At 38.9% G+C, this 21826-nt stretch overlaps 1 protein-coding gene across 1 annotated transcript; it reads left to right on the top strand.

Moving 5' to 3' along the window:
* The first annotated feature begins 1090 nt into the window (after positions 1-1090).
* Positions 1091-16690, top strand: hsd11b2 (hydroxysteroid (11-beta) dehydrogenase 2). The gene is made up of 5 exons (XM_077228841.1): positions 1091-1614; positions 10659-10871; positions 13037-13222; positions 14305-14442; positions 15186-16690. Exons 1-5 carry the CDS (start codon positions 1341-1343, stop codon positions 15614-15616), a joined length of 1242 nt encoding a protein of 413 aa, XP_077084956.1. The 5' UTR covers positions 1091-1340; the 3' UTR covers positions 15617-16690.
* Positions 16691-21826: the final 5136 nt, after the last annotated feature.

Genomic DNA, 21826 nt, shown 5'->3' with positions numbered 1-21826 from the left:
AATAGGGTAACGATGACATTTGGTTCAGGATGAAATAACACACATGATGAGGGAATGAGGTCAATGTCCGTATGTGCCTCACATCCACCGTTTATCCCCCTTCCTCCCTCTGTTCCTCGTTACTTATTATTCTTTGATGCTTCACCTTTTCTCAGTGTAAAGGTCAGATTATTGCTCCTAGGATTTATAGTACTGTTGATATCTTCGTTATACAGCTCTCAATTTGTGCTCAGGGGAAGCATGAATCTGCAGGTGTCACCAAAAGGGGATGTATATGTAAATATATCTTTAATATTTTGAATGTTTTGTTGATATTACATGTATCTTCTTGAACTTTTTGTCATATGTTTTTGAAGACATGCAAAACATCTGCATTAAGAAGAAAAGTTAATGACCATGTAAATGAGAACTTTCTTACCTCATTGCACACATAAAAACCTACTTTTTATTTGCCAGCAGCACTTTTTGTCCTGTTTTTGATTACTCTTGTACATTCCCGTGAATACAATTTTGTTTAATGTAACTTTGAAAGGACCGGCACATAGACCTGTCGGGCTTATAACACATATACACTGATGCCAAAACACATCAAAGGAGCATTTTATGTATTTATCACAGAGGAAAGACAAGACAGTCACCACACGTGCACACAAAGAAGCACAAGGTATGTAGTACAACCAGCCACAAAGGGAAAGTCACAGTGTCTCACTGACACCTGTAATTCAAGTCAAGTGAGTTTTAATTTTTGCAGTACACACTGTTTCAGAGCAGCTTAAATTGTCTTAAATTGTGTAAGGTCCCCAGCAGTATTAAAAAAAAGACTTAAAAAATACAATACTTTTATCACTCACAATTCTAATAACTTGCATAAGAAAGTTTTCACAATGGATTGTTGATGCCAAATAAATTAGTGAAACCGTGAAAAGGATCACATGCTTTGTTGGAAAGAAGACAAACTATGCATGTTGGTGGGGGGGGGGGGGGGGGTTGCGAAGCTTTGGCTATTGGGCTTTGATTACATCTGCTTGAGCATAGTCCCTCCCCTCTCGTGGAGAGTACACTATATATACACACATGCAGTCAGACGAATCTGCTCACTAGCTCTTACTAGCCTACTCTGAGTTGGAACGTGTGAGATGTGTGTGAGCTTGAGATTGTAGGGAACCGAGCAGGCACATGGTTGCTCATTTGTAAGTGTGATCCCACTTGAGAAAGAGACAGTGACAAAGTGAGAGGGAGAGAGAAAAAGAGAAAAAGGTGCCAGTATCAGTAAAAGAGAGACAGAAATAAAGAAAAAAAGAGGCAGGGAGAGAGTACAAAGCATTTTCACCTCTAGTACAATGGAAGACTGTTCAGTGTCTTTCTGGATTTACATTGGAGTAATGTCCTTCTTTGTTGGTGGAGCGGTGAAGAAGTTTCTGGCATTCCATAATGGTGCCATGCCCTCACTGGTGGCATGGCTGGGTGCCACTCTGCTGGTGGAGAGACTGTGTGCCCTGTGCATGCCCACTGTGCTGGCAAGGTTGGTCCTCTGTGTGTCCTGCTGGCTGTACTTTACATGGGCCACCCCCAAACCTTCCCTGCCAGTTGAAGGCAAGGCAGTCTTCATCACAGGTAAGAACAGAAAGAAAAAGAAGAACCGAACCGAAATTAAATTACAGAATAAAATGTGTGATTATGTTTGTCATTGTTCACACTGTGTTTATATTCAGTGCTTGATGACAGTTGTGTTTTCTTCTTGTGATTCATGGCTGTCTGATCCATGACTGATTGTACAAACAGCTGGGAAATTTAGGTCACGCTGGGTGGATTCTGTTGTGCAAAATTGCCACAATTATATTATGATTGCTGTAGTTTTTCTATTTAGTGATTCAGTAACTTTTATAGGTAAAATTTGAATGTTTTCCACCTGCATTATGACTGAATGAGCGGCAAATTTGTACCCTCCTTGTCAGACCATGCTATGCTTTTATATGGGAAGTTCCATATGAATTACTTTACTGATTAGAATCACTTTTACCCCACAAAACATTCTGTGCCATGTGTTTGAGTACATACTTGGTCCTGATCCAGAACACCCTGTACTATATGTTAGTATAACAACTTTCTCTATCCATAGATCATCAAGCTAAAGATAATGTAATGTTCAGCTCAGTGTGATAATTAATCGCTAACTGTATTGACCCATATTTTATGGCAATGAGGAAAACATGTGGTATGAACCCAATTATATTGGTCATGTGCCTCAAGGTAACGCCAAGTTTGAGTGGTATTTGTAAGGTACGTTCTAATTGTGTTGTCCTTCTTATGCACTATAAGGTTATTTTGCTTTTTTTTTTTAATTGGCTGAGCTAATCTGATTCTAAGTTAAATGATCTTATGCAACATAAATGCAGTGTAAGCCATAAATCAAATCAAAGAGCTGCCGTGTTGTGCCTGGTGTTACTTACAACTCATTTAAAAATTATAGCTGTATTTCTCCATCTGCACCTTTTTGCACTGTTTCTTTAAGTGCTCTTTGGAGACTTATGTAGTTCCATTGAGTGTATTGCTTTAAAGGGATGGTTCACCCAAAAATGTAAATTATGTCATCATTTTCACACACTCATGTCATACAGGTTCAGAATGACATGAGGATATATAAGTGATGACAAGAGTTTTCATTTTTAAATAAACTATACTTTTTTTGCTCTAATTGCTCAGCACTTTTTGTCCAGTCACCAAGCTTCAAAACTACTTGTTGCTTTTTTTCTGTGTGGGGTTGAGCCCTCTGTCCCCAAGATAAAATATATTAATAAACATAAAAAATAATGTTCAAATTAATATCCAACAAATGAATAAAGTTTTATGTGGGGGTAGTTTTAGGCATGGGGGATAGAAAATTATATTAGCTATGACAACTGTGTGCATGTGTGAAATGTGAAAAAAGCAGCTCTTAAAAGTAATCTCAACAACACTGTGTAATTGCAGACCTTGAGGAATAAAGGCAATTATGTGATGATTTATTTTTTACGATTAAGCAGTTTTAGAACTTCTTTTTAATCGGAATCATAAGCTCCTTCAGTAGCCATATACTTCATTTGAGCACGTACCTTTGCAGTTAAGGAATATGTTATCTTTATCCTTTAAAGCCCAAAGCAGCTCTAAACACCTACTTTACAAACAATTTCTTGCTAACTTTCTTTGCTATATTTTACCTTTTCCTATATGGCAAACCACTAAAAAACAAAACTGGGAGGTACAAGCACAAGAGCAGTACATGAACCCTGAGGAGTTTGAGTAACTCATGCACAACTGTATAATGTATGTAAGAAAAATCTATAACGTACACCTGCCTGGATAGCCTGGACTTTCAGAATGAAAATGTAATGTTTTATGTGAATGTTTGGCAGGTGCACAAACAGCTAAATGAGATATATAGTGATGTCATTTAATTTTTGACCTTGTCAAGTTTTTCTCCATGAGCTACCATGGCAAAACTGGCATGTCTGTTATTCACTTAGCAGGGCAAGGTGTTAAGTTCAATCATTTACTCCAAGGAAGCTTATAATCGTTTGATGGATGTGGGTTTCTCAGAAATAACTCATATGGGTTCCTTAAATCCCCCAAAGCTGTCTGTCGTCTATTGGCATGGTAACCATCAACTCAGTCAACCTCTTTCATTGCTTGCTTTAATACCCACAACCAGCGTGAGCTTCTGAGATTGGCACAGAACACACCACTTGATTTTAGTTTTCTTCATTTTCTTGTCTTTGTTTCTTTTGTACCAGAGCTAGCATATAATTACACAGTATCATACTTTCGAGTAATTTTGCACATTTTCTTAAATTACTGTTCTCAAAGCTGTAAGTCACTCTTATGCCAAAAACCAAGCGAAAGTGGAAAACCTGTAAACCTCTTACAAAGCCAGCTGAAAGGCACATTCAGGGCTTGAATTGCTGTGAGACAGGGGGTTAAGGTTACAGAATTGGCTGACTAAGCAACCTAAAGCCATTAGTCTGGCTAGAGTCAGGCTGGAAAAATGTCTATAGACTTCAAGGCCAGTACACCTTGTACATGTTAATCACCAGCTATGAGAGAATAACTTTAAAGTGTAATATTCACTAGAACTAGAATGTACACTTCTGTAATCTTGACTCATAATTATTCTGAGACATCTGTTGCTCAAAGAATGCTTCCTTCCTACATAACAAAGCCGCTTTCTTTGATAAAAACATGCTTATTGTTAGGGAGGATTTCCATAAATTGCCCAATAAAAAGGAATGGTGCACACATTTATGTTCTCTGTGTATAAATGTGTTGTTTTTTTTCCAGGAAATTCCTTCTTTTAACTTTAATAATACTCTGTAAATACTGCATAGCTAGCTGAAACTTGTATACTCGCATCTTACTACCTCTCTCTATTTCTTGATTTCCCAGTAAACCAATAGTGACTGAACTAAGCTGTGATTAACACCAGGTTCTAGCACCATGAAGGTGTGCACTTCTAGTGTTAAATTAACACGCACTCTCATCTCTTCATCTGTCCACATTAACACTTGTTTCTTTTGACATTCCCCACTTGAGTTATGGAGATTTTTTTTTTTGTCAGGATCAACCAGTGTATTATTCATTCAGAACCCCAACATTTCTTTGAAATGTATGACGTCAATCCAGATCTCTAAATGAGCTACTAAGTACCAGGTGACATTAGTCTGGATGTGTTATGAAGGGCAGTGAGGAAATCTGATCAGGTAGCATGAGACACACTCATTGTGTTTACATGCTGAGGACAGCAGGAGGAAGCACTATTAATCCCACACCATTCAGAGATCTAAACGCTAGCCCCTCTATCATCAGCATGGTTTTGCACGTGAAATCCAAGCGAGTGAGGCCAAAGATGCATTTATCTTGGTCCCAAATATTATGTAGACACTTGAGCTACACTTAGAAATGTATAGATGTAATTTTAAGTTTCTTAACCCTTTGATGCACAACATGGGTCTAAAGTGACCCGAATGAGTTTTTATTTTCTATATCTTTACAAAAAATGTATTTAATCATTCAGTATTCCAGGTATTCTTCAATTAACTTGTTTTTGATCATCACAAATCCTTATTTTTATTTTTCCTTTCTTACTTTTTGAATAAACCATTTTTGTACTGCAACCTTTCTAATGCACAACATGGGTCTAAAAAGACCCGTATTCATTTCCTATGTTATTTCAGTTATGGCTGAGTGTTTCTTTGCTGAATCTTTAAAATATATGTATTTTATCATTTGTTATTCATTAAATATCTTGTTTTTGATTTCCACAAATCATTACGTTTTTGTTTCCCTTCTTACTTTATAAACAAACACAGTTTATGTATTTCTACATCAATTTTACATACACGGGTCTAAAATGACCCGTATTCATTTCCTATGTTATTTCAGTCATGGCTGAGTGTTTTTTGCTGAATCTTTAAAAATATATGTATTTTAGAGCCTGATCTCTTGAAAGTGTGTATCTATACAACGAATGTTATTTCTCTTGCCATTTATAACGCAAAAATGGTTTTAGCGTGCATATGCTACGCTGTTTTCGCGTGCATATGATAAACATTTTATGGCGTGTAATACGCACGCACTCCCCACCGTAATTCTACCCAAGGGGTAGAACGCTAAAACCATTTTTGGCATATAATTGGCAAGAGAAATAACATTCGTGGTATAGATACGCACTTTCATGAGATTGTGTTGGTATTTTATCATTTTTTATTCCAGATATTCATTACATATTTATATTTATGTTTCCTTTCTTACTTTATAAACAAACACAGTTTTTGTATTTCTACATCAATTTTACATACATGGGTCAAAAAATGACCCATATAGAAACCTTTGATATTTGCACATTTTTGCAAGTAGGAACATATTTACTGCATAAATACAATTACTATAGTATTACATAATACTATTCACCTGCCACACATTTCACAACTCAACACAGCTGCTTTTGTATATTTGATGCAAGTCTTATTTTATTTTAACCACAGAAAATATTTGATATTTTGTAAAATATAACTGGACATAATATTTGAATATTAGGCTATGGTCACCTTGACCATGAAATCCTAGTGAGAAATTACTTGTGAGAAATAGAAACATATCCAATACTATTAGCTACCTAGCTGTTGGCTTATTAGATTCTAGCTAGCTAATGTTAGCTACACTAAAAAAATATGGGTTTTTAAAGGGGAACTCAGCAACTCTAGCTATTTCTTTGTTGATTTTCACTTTTGTTGTCGCATGTTTTCTCAACGAGCTCCCCTTACAGCTGTGGGCGTATATTTCACAACAATGTCGTAAAAAAACTCACTTGCGGCACCCTCCTCCCCCTTTCTACCGCTGCTCATGTGCATTTGTTATTATCGGAGCTGGCCAACTTTATCGTGTGGTGCTATGTCTACCGAGGTGGGTAATACATCATACACATTGAGGGCGGCGTGTGTGTTTATGTCAAATTGCCATAAAGCAGTTTGTGTTTCTCGCTCGTTCTCGCTTCTCACGAGACTTCCTATTTCCAACTTACCGGGACGTTAGTCCCCATGTTGCAAGGTTGGTTTTCCAACTAGGAACGTTGGGGGGAGCGGGGAAAGTCACCATTTTCACCAGAACAGGTTATTAAACCATCCAAATGATTTCTAAACAGTTTTATCAAGTTGAAATAGTTGCCGAATGCCCCTTTAAAGCTTATTTACATGTAATAGGCCTAAAAGTTCTATTAAGAACTGTATCGTCTTGAATAAGCCTTCATATTCTGAAATGGTTCTATGTATTAAGAGTTTAGGGTCCTTTTTTTTCATGCCTTTTTGATTTTAAAATCTGTAATTGTCAAAGCCACCCGAAATAAAATAGGAAATGAATACGGATCATTTTAGACCCATGTATGTAAAATTGATGTAGAAATACAAAAATTGTGTTTGTTTATAAAGTAAGAAAGGAAACATAAACATAATGATTTGTGGAAATCAAAAACAAATATATAAATACCTGGAATAACAAATGATAGAATACATATATTTTAAAGATTCAGCAAAGAAACACTCAGCCATGACTGAAATAACATAGGTAATGAATACGGATCATTTTAGACCCGTGTATGTAAAATTGATCTAGAAATACATAAACTGTGTTTGTTTATAAAGTAAGAAAGGAAACATAAACATGATTATTTGTGGAAATCAAAAACAAGATATTTAATGAATACCTGGGATAACAAATGATAAAATATATATATTTTAAAGATTCAGCAAAGAAACATTCAGCCATGACTAAAATAACATAGGAAATGAATAAGGGTCTTTTTAGACTCATCTTGTGCATTAGAAGGGGTTTGCATAGCTTGTGCATCAAAGGGTTAAATTTATTATACATTTTATTATTATTTAAAACAAAAACAAAAAAAGTATTTAGATTCTTTCTGGTTGTCAAATGTTTTATTTAAATCTCTCTTTTTTCTGTTTAAAAATGGCTGGTTAGAACTAACTGAAAAAGTCTAGCATTATTCGTTTGCAGATGCAACTTGCTTTGATATTTTGTGTTTAATGCAATGACTGTCATGATTCTGCCATCATGTCCTTGTATTCTTCTACTATTGTGGCAGGATCATGACAGACCCATGTTTTATGTGCAAGCGCATGGTCTGTTGTTTGGGCCATGTGCTTGTGTTGTCTCGTCTTGCTACCCCGCCCCCTTGTTATCCTTGTTTAGTCATGATTACCTTGTTAGCGTCACCTGTTCCCCTCGTTAGTTTCTTGGTATTTAGTCCCCTTGTGTTTGCTGTCTTGTGTTGGTTCATTGCCTAATTTATGATGAATGTTGTCGAATCTGTCTATGTTGCTATACCTTGCCATTTCTTACCCGTGAGTACTTAGTGTAGAGTCTTGTCTTTGTGAATGTTTATTTGAAGAATTGTCAGTTTATTGTACAGTCATTGTCTAGTCTGCCATCCATTCCCTTGTCCTAGTCGTGTTTTGCCCCCACGTGGGTTTTGTTTTCCTGTTTTCTGTCTACAATAAACGTTCTGTGATTGCATACTGTCTGCGCCTGGGTTCATCCGCCATCCACATGACAATGACATTCACTCATTAATTGTTGCAAAGTGTCCTATGCTACGGGCCACTATATGTGTGTCTACCTTGGTTTCTGCTTCATTGTCTCTCCATCAGACTCATTGTTTTGTGTTTAACACTTTTTCACTGAAGCCAGGGAAGTTCCTCATATTGCTTCACTGATCTGCACACACTGCCAGAACCGACTGTCCTCCAAACCCTGTGGGCTTCACTGCCGTCACATATATCTGTGTGTAGGAAATCAGAAGTGCCTCATCAGGGCTCTGGCAGGCCTTTCCCTTACCCAATGTCCCTGGAGCAACTCCAGAATGCAAACCAATTGAGTGTGGGATGAGATGCTCGACCCGAGGTGTCTAATAATGCCCATATCAATGTTACATAACAGTACACGGTAAATATTTGGAGAAAAATGTAGGGGAGGGGCACCTGTGGCATTCCCGCTATGCTTAGTTGTTTAAGCCAGGTGAAGAGGTTAAATGGATAAGTAAGGTTTAAGTGTGGCATCGTGGGGCTAGAGCTCAGAGAGGATTTACATGCAGATGCATAAATGAAGTGCATTCTGACCTCTCTGCTACTTCACCATTTTACATGGCAATGGAACCTGCACCTTGGGGTCTCTAGGCATTTGTTGAGTTACAGCGCCTGCTGTGACAGTAGACCCCGATTCTTGAAAGGCATTTCATTCATCGTGCTGTTGCAATTACTGCAAGTGAAGATCATGCCTGTCTCTGTGGATGTTGGGTCTGTTGGGTCTGTCGTCTGCGCTCTCTCTTCTCTTCCCAATGTTGCTTATTTGGATGCCTAGTTTGACAGCAGTTCTGACTTTCAGAACCAATACACAGATTTCCCTGTGTGATCCTCTTTTTCACTTTCACTCATTTATTTCAAATGGAAATATTATATTTTTCCATGTAGTTCCTACAGCATTACCACAGAATTGATTAGAATTAGAATTACCCGGAGCCTTCTTAAGCACCTGCTGGCGAACACGTACGCCTGGCTGGGAAAAACTTATCTGGGTAATGGTAATATTTAAAAAAGAAGATCATCCTACGTTTAATTTAAGTGATGATAATGGAGTGATTATAAACAGTTTTAATGCAAGGTAAATCTGAACAGTTGCATTATTTAATAATAATAATAATAATCTAAAGTATGTTAGTCTTGATTAATGTATTACTCGGCGTGTTTCATGAGGAATACTTTGTGTATCTATGACGGATAACACACTGACAAAGAAAGAGCCCAGCTAGTGCACTGACAGATATGTTTGTGTCCTCAGAGGACCTTGAGATGAAATGCAGAGGTGAGGTGGGGTTTTGTGTAACTGCTGTTATCACAACTGGTGTATATTGTTTGCCACACATTCATGACTTCTGAAACACTTGAGTCATTCCACTATTTTTTTTTCCTTGACATGCATCAGTTTTATTATTATTATTATTATTATTATTATTATTATTTTATTTTTAATTCATTTTGTAGCTTTACAACTTTGACTTGCCTGCCAAAAAAGGACAAAGAATGGAATAAGTTGTTTTGGATGGAAACAAAATTCCTATTAATCAATTGTAAAAGAACAAAGATTCTAAAAATTGGCACTCACAGAAAACTTTCATTCTAAATTCTAGTAGTTCAATTATGTTGTAGACCTTACATTGAGAGAAATATTCATGTCTGTGTATCTATTCATGTCTATTTTATTTCCAGAATCTGTAGTGTACTGCCGTTCATTTCCAAGAACAATTTGCACATCAGGGATAGAAAAAGAACAGAAAGTCTGCTGTTACTCTCCTTTTTGTCTATTTTAACATTCATCTCTGTCTTGGGGGTAAAGTTCCTATGGGTTTACACATTATCCGTAAACAAATGACCCTCATAAAGATCGGATGTTATATATTTTTATTAATGTGTCGTTCCCTGCCACCACCTCTGTAAATGTGCCTGCATCCCAGAAATCAATCATGAGCATGCATTTGTAACCATGGCTGGATTTGTTTAGTTGAGTCGTGATTTGCATTTTTAACATTTTAGTAATACAGCTCCTAAACCAAAATCTCCCTTGGGGCGGTAAGGACATTGTCTTCAAACCGAAGGACACCAACTTCAATATCTCTTTCAGTTGTGTAATTTAGTAAAGAGATAAGAGTCATGTTACAGAGATTGATGAATCACACTGTCATGCAACTTGATGTGGGATAAGACTTTATATAATTGTGCTTTTGTTTTGTTTCCTGTTGTAACGTTCTGGTTTCGCTGAACTTTATTGATGTTCAGAGGTCATAGTAGTGAGATTACATGTCACCAATGCTGATGGTGTTTTGTGCCTAGTTTTCGATTGTTTTTCACATAAGGAAGTTTCCTGAAACTGGCTGAAGTGTTCTAAAATGATTCCAAAACAGCTATTATGGTAAAAAGATTGTTGCTGTGGTGTTGCATAGCATACCATTTAAGTGTAATTACTGTCAAATATTGCCAAAATGTGAGTATTTAGAAGGAGTCAGTGTTTTGATTTCTAATATATTGGCATAACATTCATGTTTCCCTCCCCTGTCTCTGCAGGTTGTGATTCAGGGTTTGGTAACGCTACAGCAAAGCAGTTAGATGCAATGGGGTTTGAAGTGTTCGCTACCGTATTGAACCTGGATGGGGAAGGAGCCAAGCACTTGCGCAGAGTCTGTTCATCCCGCCTTACCCTCCTGCAGGTAGATATCACCCAGCCTCAGCAGGTACAGCAAGCCCTCCTCGACACCAAGGCCAAACTTGGCATGAGAGGTGAGGATTTACTTTTGCACTATGCCAGAAAATACACACACACACAATCACTCTCCAACATGTTTGAACACAGTGAACCTAAAATACCCCTAAGAATGTTAGATTTTTAAAACTGCTAATGATTTTTGTTACCCTTTGTAAACTTTAACCAGCTTTGGGTTTTCATTAAAATTTCTGTTGAACCCAATCTTGAAACTATGCTATCAACAAAGCACCTCATTGAATTACCTTTAAAGTAGGTCAAATAAATCAATTAATTCGTGCTCAGTGGTCAAACATTCGTTTATTTTACAAGCGATTCAGCATAGTCGGTGTATATGTATATGTGTATAGTGTGAGTGTGTGAGCATGTTTTTTTCTTTCTCTGAGATTAGACAAGAATGTCTAATCTCAGAGAAAGTGTTGGGAATAGGAGGGGATAGGGTGGAAGGGCGATGCGTAATTTGGCAGTACATCAAGGGGCTTTTTTATTTTCAAACATCACACACACCACAGCGCCAGGTGGTTTGGACCAAAAGAAAAAATAATCTTTCCATGCTTCCTTTCTCAAAACCTGGGTGGGGCATAGAAAATGTTTTACCCTCCACAATTTAGATGCTGTGCAGGGAAAAGTGCTCCAATTTTTCTAGATTATTACATTTTTTTTTCGTATAACTCTTACACATAACGTTTCCAAAAAGAAGGTTTTCGCAGGCATGCCATAAAAAAACATTTGGTTCCATTTTGGGTTCTTAAGAACCTTTCAGTGAATAGTTCCTTTAAGAACCTTTTATTTTTTCTTCTTAGTGTAAATAATATTTTAATTAACCAAAGAAACTTTTTCCACTACAAAGAACCTTTAGTGTAATGGAATGGTTCCATGAATGTTAAAGGTTCTTCATAAAATCAGATTCCAATAAAGAATCTTTATTTTCAAGAGTGAATTGTTTTTAACTAACTGTTTCAGGCTTCCTTTATTCTTTCTTCTCCCTCTTACTTTCCTAAACTCACTTCTTGGTTAAGGCATTGGTTTCCTTTTTCTGCTAATAATTTCCCTAATCTAGGAAGGGAGTGAATATAACCATTACAGGTATCTCAGAATAAACATGCTGTCCTCTCATATATACCTAGCTATTAAACACTGACAGACCAATGGTGAGCAATTTGGGTGTTGTTATGAAAAGGTGATGACCAACACAATGGATGACACTATTACAGTGTTCCTCCAGGAACTTTAGAGCAGTGGTTCTCAGCATGCAAACATCCAAGTGGTCCACAAGATAGATTAAAAGTATTTAAATTAAAGCATTATTATAAAAAAAAAATTGTTAACACTTTATTTTGATGGTTCCTTTTGAACATTCTGTTAACTTTGCACCTACATGTCAACTAGCAGTTTAGATTATTATATTAGATTATTGTAATTAGATTATTAGTAGACTGTCTGCTTAATATCTGCTAACATTTTATTGGTATGGTCCCCCAACAGACATTCTACTGACTATAAGTAACTTTTCAAGTATATGTCAACTTATTCTAACCCTAACCCTACCAGTCTGCTAACACTCTAATGAGAGTTAGTAGACATGTAGGTGCAATGTTATTTATAGTCAACAGTGTGTTAAAGGGACCATCAAAATAAAGTGAAACCAAATATTTTAAAACTTCAATATAATTTTTTTAAAAACACACAAAATCACAAAATTAATAGTGTTTAATTTATTAAATATTTCAATACACCCAGTTTCAGTTAATAAAAAAAGTGGTTACACTTTATTTTAAGGTGTCATTGTTACAGTGTAATTATATAATTAAGTACTGAGTAATATTAAGCAACTACATGTACTTAATATAGGGTTAGGGTAGGATTAGGATTTGGTTGAGAGTGCATTTGGGTGCATGTAATTATGCATCATTTACTGTTATTACTATGGTAATTCATGTAACATATGTAACAAGAACACTGTAAAATAAAGTGTTACCCAAAAAATTTAAAAACAAGCATTTTTTGTCATAATTGCAGCAGAAAACAGAAAATATCTTAGTCTGTATTGGGGAGCCTTCGAATATTGTGTTTAAAAAAAACAGGGGGCCTTTGACCTTTGCCTTAAAGCTTATATTTTCATATTTTTTCAATGAATAAAATTAGAAGAAATCAAAATAATAAAAATGATTTTTTCCTCTAGATTTGTGGGGGCTTGTAAATAACGCTGGATTGTGTGTGAATATTGGGGATGCTGAGCTCTCCCTCATGTCCAACTACAGAGGATGCATGGAGGTCAACTTCTTTGGAACGCTCCATGTCACCAGAACCTTCCTGCCCCTTCTCAGACAGGCTAAAGGCCGGATTGTGACAATCTCCAGCCCTTCAGGTACACATACACATACAGTACATGTGAGAACCAGTGTAGCTAATGCACTTATGCACATATTAAGTTACTCTAAGTTACTTCACCACTAATAAAAGGGAAAGAAAAGAAAGAGTAAATTAAATTATACATATGATGACATATTTACGAGTGTTTATAGGTTCTTGTTTCAGTGCTAAATCTAATTAGGACTCTCTCTCGCTCTCTCTCTGCCATGCACATAAAGCTGCCAGCGCTTATAAATGTATCTCTGTCCATCAGATGTTTATTTTATGCCTTCCATCTGGCTTCATCACACCAAACCAAACACTATTCCGAGCCCAAACTATAATCCACCTGTTTTCTTTTCTTCTCAAGTGTCCACTAACAATCTCAACAGAGAGCAACTCTCTGCTTAAGCTCATGCAGGAATTCAGTCAGCAGGAGAAATCAGCATATTTTTCAGCTTTCCTGACTCCCCATATTTTGTCTCCATTTGTTTACCTCCATTGTGCCAAAACAGTGTGATACTATGAGTAACAGCCTGGCGCAGGACACCGTTGAATTCTCCGTAAATACTGGCGCACAGCCTTTTTAAATAAAGATGTCTTCATCAGTGCAGTCTCACTGCTGAAGGAAACAAAATGGTGTAGCTGTCATGGGCAGCAGATGCTACTGTCTCAATAGAGATGAACAGTCATTCCCTCTGAGGACTTACAGGAGACCTGTTTTCTTCCCGTTCATTCTCCAGATGATTTCAACAGAAACTCTTTTATACGTCAAAGGCTTGAGGCAAAAACCACATGTTTTATAAACAGTCACAATCTGCAATTAACCTCCACAGGCTTCCTGGGTTCAATACAGATCTTTATTTCACCAACAATGAATGACAATACCTCTGTAAAAAAAGAAAAAGAAAAAAAATTCTACAATTATACCTTTGGGGTATGTCCCATAAATTTCAGTTCTCTACCAATGTGGCAGGTTTAATCAGTAATCCACTAACTAAAGCCTGCTTATTAAAATGTTCAAGGATGTGCAGTGTTATAAATTGTAATTAACATATATCTGTCATTTAATCATTCTTTCTCTTTGTAATTCTGCAGGTGAGCATTCCTTCCCTTGTTTGGCATCGTACGGGGCTTCAAAAGCTGCGCTGAATCTTTTTATCAACACACTTCGTCATGAGCTGGAGCCATGGGGTGTCAAAGTCTCCACTATCTTACCCTCTGCCTTTAAGACAGGTGATTAACATTTTTACAATGTGAAATTGAGTTACAAACACTGCATGCCTCCAGTGTGATGATTCACTTCTGTTCTGTTTGTTAACATTATTTGTAGTCTCATCACAGTGGTTGTAATTTGATGAAATTAGACTTTCCTTTATTATAAAACACACACTGTTCAGGCAAATTGTGTAACATGGCCCAAGGCCACACATATGGCCAATTTGGTTTATAAACCACCAACCACCTTTTTAACATCTACAGTAGTTGAATGAAGTGGTTTGTAGATATTAGCTTGTTTGTAGCATACTGTAAATTAATTAAAAGACAAGCAAGATGTGAAATTACCATTTATTTCTTCCATTTCTAAACGTATACCTTTTTGTGTTGTTATCGGACACATAACAAAACAAGCTAATTAAATTAAGACAGCACTGTTTTTTCCTAGTGAATGGCCCCGTCAGATATTTCTCACATCTTGAGAGAAAAAGTTCTCATTTTAGCTGTTTATTTACATCTGAACCTCAGGGATCCATCAGGTTTTGAGTTGACATTTGAGTCCTCCTTTACACGCCGACAGAACAGATAGTCCAGCCAAATGCAGGTCTGGAAATGCAATATAAATAACTTAATAAAGTGTCCCCAGACCTATGTTTACTATCCCTTCTATGTCTCCAATCTGTTCTGGGTGGATTTTTCCATGTCCCCCACCTTTGTTAGCCCGTTGCATCATGCTTTCTGCTCTTTTTCTTACCTTGCAGGGCAGAGCAGTAACACAGAGTACTGGGAAAAAGAGTACAAGAACCTGATCCAGAACTTGCCACCAAGCCTTCTTGAAGAATATGGGGAAGAATATATGCTGGAGACCAAGGAACTCTTCCAGAGTTACGCAAAAACAGCGAATGAGGATCTGAGTCCTGTCATCAACACCATTGTGGACGCACTCCTCTCTCCTCAACCTCAGGTGCGATACTTCGCCGGGCCAGGTTTAACTCTCATGTACTTCATCTGCAGCTACTTCCCTTTGAGCATCAGCGACTGGTTTCTCCAGAAACTGTTTGTACAGAAGAAGGTAGTGCCTTGCGCCCTTAGAAAACAGCAAGGCCTGAGCCTCAACAACAATAATAACAGCATAAAGGAGAACATGAATAACAGTAACAACAATAACAGCTTCACTAAGATTATTGATTAGTTCTTGTGAAGAGTGTAAAAACATCCTTTAGCACCACTAATGTGATCTACTTATAGAGATTTGTTTCCATTGTGTATACATTACTTTTCTTTTCTCTTGTCTTGTTTTGTTGTATATATTGTGTAATATTTTGAGGGGATCACTGAATTGCACCAAATCATCTATGGTAAACCCAGTGCTTAGAAGGCAGTTGACACTCTTAAGCACCATTAAGATAATAATAAAGAAGAGGACATGCCCACAGGGCATTTTTATAGTCAATACAAGTTCTCAGGTGAGGCAAAATCCAAACAGATACAAAATATATGGTTTATTTATTTTGCAGAATGGGTATAAATGGGTATTCGCCATTGACACACTTTAAAGGCCTGTTCGCACCAAGGACAATAACTATAACGATAATGGTGAAGATATTTATAAAGGTCGAAAGTCCACATCACAGCTTTAACGATAATGGCAGAGAGAAATAATATTGCTGGACTCACTTTTAGAAAAAAAATTCCAGCTGATGAACGATTAAAAAAATGACAGCCAATCAGAATTCACCAAACTTTAAAGAGCTGGTGCATTTAAAGTGACAGATGACATAACTGCAGTGTGCGCTTAGAATAAACAGGACTAAATCGTCCATTGATGTGGAGTGGACGATAATATAGTGTTATAGTTATCATTCTTGGTGTGAATGAGCCTCAAATGATGCGCAATAGATTTGATTTCACTAAGGAGTGTATGATCATTAAACTGATATGGCTACCTTATTTTGTACTGCACTGAGAGGCTGATGATAATGATACTATTTTCAGTCCAGGGTCAAATATAGTTAGAGTGCAACATCAAGTGAATATTGTGGGTTTGTTTTTGTTTGGTTGTTTTTTGTAGACAAGTGACTAATGGGCTGAAGTGGTTCAGAAGTCCTTTTTTAAATGTATTTTACTCCATAGTTTTGCATTTGGTATATTTGTTGTATATTTTTTTCAATGGCATATTTTTGGCATATTTATGCCATTTTGTTTTTAATGAATCACTTAAACTGTGAATTTTATACAAATATGAAAAATAAAAACATAAAAAATATATAAATTGTTCACCTCATCACTCTTAGAGTATATTAAAGTTGACTTGTTTTATTCATAATTGACCTCTGCGTTTTTGCATTTCCTGACAGAGAACACGAACAATAGCTCCCTTTAGCTGGTCAAAGATCTTTGTGTATGCTAAATGACCTCTCCGAGACCCAGCCACCCACCTCGGCTCTCTTAATTAGCAATTGGCTGTATATGCTAATTGAAAATGTCAGTTTGTGTAATGAAGCCAGAGTCTTACAAGCCAGATTTAACAGAGCTAGAAAAAACATTTTGATCTTTCATTGTAATAGTTTTTCTTTTTAAAAAAATAAAAGAAAAAACATATTTACATTTTAATTTATTTAATACAGTAAGCACATAATTAAATATCTAATTAAATAACATAATTCGAATTGTACGCATTTACACTACTGTTCGAAAGTTTGGAGTCAGAAAGATTTTGTTTTGAAAAATGTATAGGCCTACTTTTATTCAGCAATGATACATTAAAAATTAATCAAAAGTCACAGTAACATCTTTTACAAAAGAGTTCTTTTTAACTCACTATTCATCAAAAAATCCTGAAAAATGTATCACGGTTTCCACAAAAATATTAAGCAGCACAACTGTTTTAATCATTGATAATAAGAAATGTTTCTTGAGCAGCAAATGAGTTAGAATGATTTTTGAAGGATCATGTGACACTGAAGACTGAATAATGGCTGCTAAAATGTTTTGCTTTGCATCACAGGAATAAATTACGTTTTAAAATACATTAAATAGAAAACAATCATTTTAAATTGAAATAACATTTCATAAAATTACTGTTTTTACTGTATTTCTGATCAAATAAATGCAGCCTTTGGTGAGCACATAAGATACTTCTTTCAGAAACGTCTCGGTTACTAATGTAACCTCGGTTACGGAACGAGTATTGCTTAAGTAGCTTACGCAATGGGAAAAACTCCTTTTCTCGAGAACATTGAAGCCACATTTTTAAAATGCAGTGCAGCTGCACAGCAGACACTAAGCTGAGCGTCTAAAGCGCAACTGCACAAACCTATGGTGAGGCGGCACATGTGCACAAACAAATCCCGCTTCGCGCCCTGGCGTGTCATAGCCCATAAAATCAGGTTTAAATTGACTGAAGCGATCCCCCGATTTAAGCACAGTAGCACGGCAGGTCATGCAATACTCTTTCCCTTTTCTCAGGGAACCGAGGTTACGTTAGTAGCCGAGACGTTCCCTTTCGAGAGGTCTCTCGTATTGCATAAGTAGCTTACGCTATGGGAACCCCTTTCGAAACGTAGTGCGTGCTGAAAACTTCGCTCCTCACTATAGCCCAGGGCAGAAGTCCCAAGGCCCATATAAGAGTAAAGTTACGAGTCCTAATAGAGGCCAAACCCGTGTTGAGCCTTCGATAGGGAACCAAGGAATGGGCCTAGAGAGGGTCAGACCTTATATAAAATGTATGAAATATAGGACCAGATATATGCATTGGGCTTATAGTTATGGGCTTAACACTTATTATATTGAAAGAACCTTTGCTTGCAAAGCGGGAACTTCCAGGTTATAATATCTCATAAATGTGGACAGTGAGGCCCAGCCGGCTGCCGCACAGATATCTTCAATTGGTATTCCACTTGACCAAGCCCATGACGAGGCCATGCCTCTCGTGGAATGAGCTCCGACGCCCAAGGGGCAATGAAGGCCCTTAGACTCATAACGAGATAGCATCAACTATCCAGTGCGATGATCTCTGCTTCGTGACAGCGAGCCCCTTGGTGCGGCCGCCAAAGCATACAAAGAGCTGTTCTGACTGTCTGAACAAGGCAGAACGCTCCAGATCAACTCTCAGAGCCCTGACAGGGCAGAGTAGATTTGCGTCTCTTTCGTCCTCTGGCGAGGGAAGAGCTGCTAGCGAAATAACCTGTTCTCTGAACGGAGTAGAGAGCACTTTAGGAACATAACCATTCCTTGGCTTAAGGATGACTCTGGAGTCGCTAGGCCCAAACTCAAGGCAGGAAGCGCTTACTGTTAGCGTTTGCAAATCGCCCTCTCACTTGACTGAAGCTAGTGCCAGTAAGAGGGCGGTTTTGAGTGAAAGAGGCTTTAGGTCCTCAGACCGAAGCGGCTCGAATGGGGCACCCTTCATGTCTTCCAGGACCATGGAGAGGTCCCAGATAGGCACAGAGGGGGGACGAGGAGGGTTTAACCTTCTGGCCCCTTTAAGGAAGCGCACAAAGAGTTTGTTTCTTCCTAGTGATTGCCCGGACACAAGAGCGTGAGATGCTGTTATGGCCGCCACATACATACTTTGAGCGTGGAGGGGGTACGACCCGCGTCCAAGAGCTCTTGCAAGAAGGCGAGTACACTTGATACTCTGCACGAGTAGGGGTCCAGGCTCTGTGCTGTGCACCAGCCAGAGAATACTACAAACTTTTGAGCATAGAGACGCCTAGTTGAAGGCGCTCTCGCTTTAGAGATGCTTTTTTTTTACACCCTTTCCAGGAGACACCCGGATACCCGTTGAGGGGCCATACGTGAAGGTCCCACAAGTCGGGATGGGGATGCCAGATTTTCCCTTCGCCCTCATGAGGAGATCTCTCCTCAGCGGTATTGGCCATACGGCTGTTTCCAGCAGCTGCGTCAGCTCGGAGACCACACTGTAACTTGGTCTTCCAGAGAGGGGCTATTAATAACACTGCACACTTGCTCTCACTGATCCGTTCGATTACCTGTGGTAGCATCGTGACCGGAGGAAATGCATACAGCGGGCAGCTCGGCCAGTCGTGGGCTAGCGTGTCCCTGCTTTTTGTGAAAAATGTCATTGTCTTTTGAGGCGAAGAGGTCAACCTCTGCCTCGCCGAAGATGCTCCATATCAGCTGAACCGTCTTTCGGTGAAGAGACCATTCCCCTGGGGGAACTTTTTGTCTGGATAGCATATCCGCACCCTGGTTCAGAATGCCTGGCAAATGCGCAGGTTGTTAGACCTGAGACCACCCTGGCGGTTTATGTTGGACACCACTGCCATGTTGTCCGTCCGGACCAGGATGTGGTGGCCTTTTAGATATGGGAGAAAAGCTTTCAGTGATAGAGCGACCGCTCTCATCTCTAGACAGTTTATATGTAGGCTTCTCTCCGGACTTGACCATAAGCCGGAGATGGGCCTGCCCTCGTATAGGGCTCCCCAAGCTAAGCTGGAGGCGTCTGTCGAGATCACTTTTCTCTTTGAAACACACCCATACTCACGCCGGACTGATACTCACGTGATACCATTCAGCTGCTTTCCAGGGGGTCAGGGCTTTGATACAGCCATGGCTCGCTCTGATTTGTAAGTGGCCAGAGTCAGTAAGAGTCTGTGTTTGTGGCCAGAGTTTGTAAGAGTCGGTACACAGGGTTTTAGCCGCTAGGCTAGGCGCTTTACGTGACGTAAGGTGCGCTCTCATTTGTATAGAGTCTATTACTATTTCCAGGAAATAAATACTCTGGCTGGGAGACAGTGTGCTTTTGGAAGCATTGATCCTAAGACCTAGACATTCTAGATGGCTGAGGAGCCAGGATCTGTGAGTTATCAATTGCGCCTCCGATTGGGCTATAACCAGCTAATCATCAAGGTAGTTTAACACTTGCACTCCCCGCTGTCTAAGGGGGGTGAGCGCTGCATCCAAGCACTTCATAATGTACGTGGTGCTAGAGATAGACAGAACGGTAGTACTGTGTACTAGTAAGCCTGCCCCTCGAAGGCGAATCTCAGGAATGGCCTGGGATGGGGCGTTATCGGGATGTGATAATAATCATCCTTCAGATTCGCTGAGAAAAACCAATCCCCTAGGCGAATTTGCCGAGGATTTGTTTGGTTGTCAGCATCCTGAACGGGCACATCATAAGCGCTTTGTTCAGGTCTCTGAGGTCTAGGATGGGCCTGAGGCCGCCATCCTTTTTTGAAACGAGGAAGTAGCGACTGTCAAAGCCCGACTCGCTTTGTGATAGAGGGACTGGCTCCACAGCCCCCTTTTCTAAGAGTTTCAACACTTCGGTGTGAAGGATGTGCGCCACGTCGCTTCTCACTGTCATCTCGTCCACGGCTATAAAGCGCGAGGGTCTGCGAGCAAACTGTAGCGAGTAGCCTCGTTTTTTATGTTCAATATCCATTCTGATATACAGGGGATGGCCTCCCAGGCCTTTGCCATGCAGAGAGCTGAGAGGGCTCTGCATGACGCGAGAAACATGGGCGCGAGGGCTGGGTAACTCTCTTGAAAGTAGAGAGATCTAGCCGCTGGGCGCAAGGGGACGAGCGGCATACTCTCAAGCGAGAGCCGCCGCCCATGGAGAGTGCAGCCGCCCATGGAGAGTGCAGCTTCTGCATGGCAGGTCCCAGGCACGATGTTTCCCATGCAGGTCCTCGCTTTCCCAAGCACACTAGCTCTGAAACATACTTCTTACGTACAGTGAGTCGCAGCAGCGAACACACTGAGGCTAAGAAAGGATATATGCCTGCTGGATGGCACAGCAGAACAGGGGGCTGAAGGCGGCGTCGAGTTGAAACAGGAATCGGCGTCCTCGGACTGCTTTGCAGGTGCTTGTTCCGCTGAAAGGCTTTTCGACGGCGGCGAAGAAGGCTTCTAATCCGGAAGTCAGCGAAGTGGAGATTTGCTGAAGGAGATTAAATCTGATTTTATGGCAGAAATGGGGGCTAATATAGCTATACTGCCCTACAAAGCAAAAAGGCAGTAACTACGCAGAGTGCAGAACTGAGAAAAATGACTTTAAAGTTATCCTGTTATCCAGCCTAAGTAGTTGTAGGTAGATTATTGGACATGTGGCTGTTTTGTTACTTTATATTAGCTTATTCTTTGTACATATCAATCCTCATATTTAATTTGATATTTTACCCCTATTTTGCAGTTACTGTATTCTTGCTTTGTATTACTTAACAAAAAACGTGGCACAATACCAAGGAAAAAGGCAGTAACTACAGATTCTCCAAAAACTATTTTGCCACAACTTGGGCTCTGGGTGTGTTAGATACACTGTATTTGAAACAATTGGAACCATTTGTTTTTCTGAACATGGATATACCAAACCCAAACTAATTTGACCATTTTAGGTCAATATTTTCCACTCGGAAGCTGTTCTGGTGCT

The sequence above is a fragment of the Siphateles boraxobius genome, unplaced genomic scaffold (genome assembly GCF_051911475.1).
Source record: "Siphateles boraxobius isolate OS27281-9 unplaced genomic scaffold, OSU_SipBor_1 130, whole genome shotgun sequence".
NCBI lineage: Eukaryota > Metazoa > Chordata > Actinopteri > Cypriniformes > Leuciscidae > Siphateles > Siphateles boraxobius.
The sequence above is the reverse complement of the archived record's forward strand: the minus strand, read 5'-3'. Positions and strand labels throughout refer to the sequence as shown.

Coding starts and splice junctions, on each gene's coding strand:
- hsd11b2 (XM_077228841.1), top strand. CDS start 1,341: ATGGAAGACTGTTCAGTGTCTTTCTGGATTTACATTGGAGTAATGTCC. Junction 1,615..10,658: donor CAAGGCAGTCTTCATCACAG/GTAAGAACAGAA, acceptor CTGTCTCTGCAG/GTTGTGATTCAGGGTTTGGT. Junction 10,872..13,036: donor GGCCAAACTTGGCATGAGAG/GTGAGGATTTAC, acceptor TTTTTCCTCTAG/ATTTGTGGGGGCTTGTAAAT.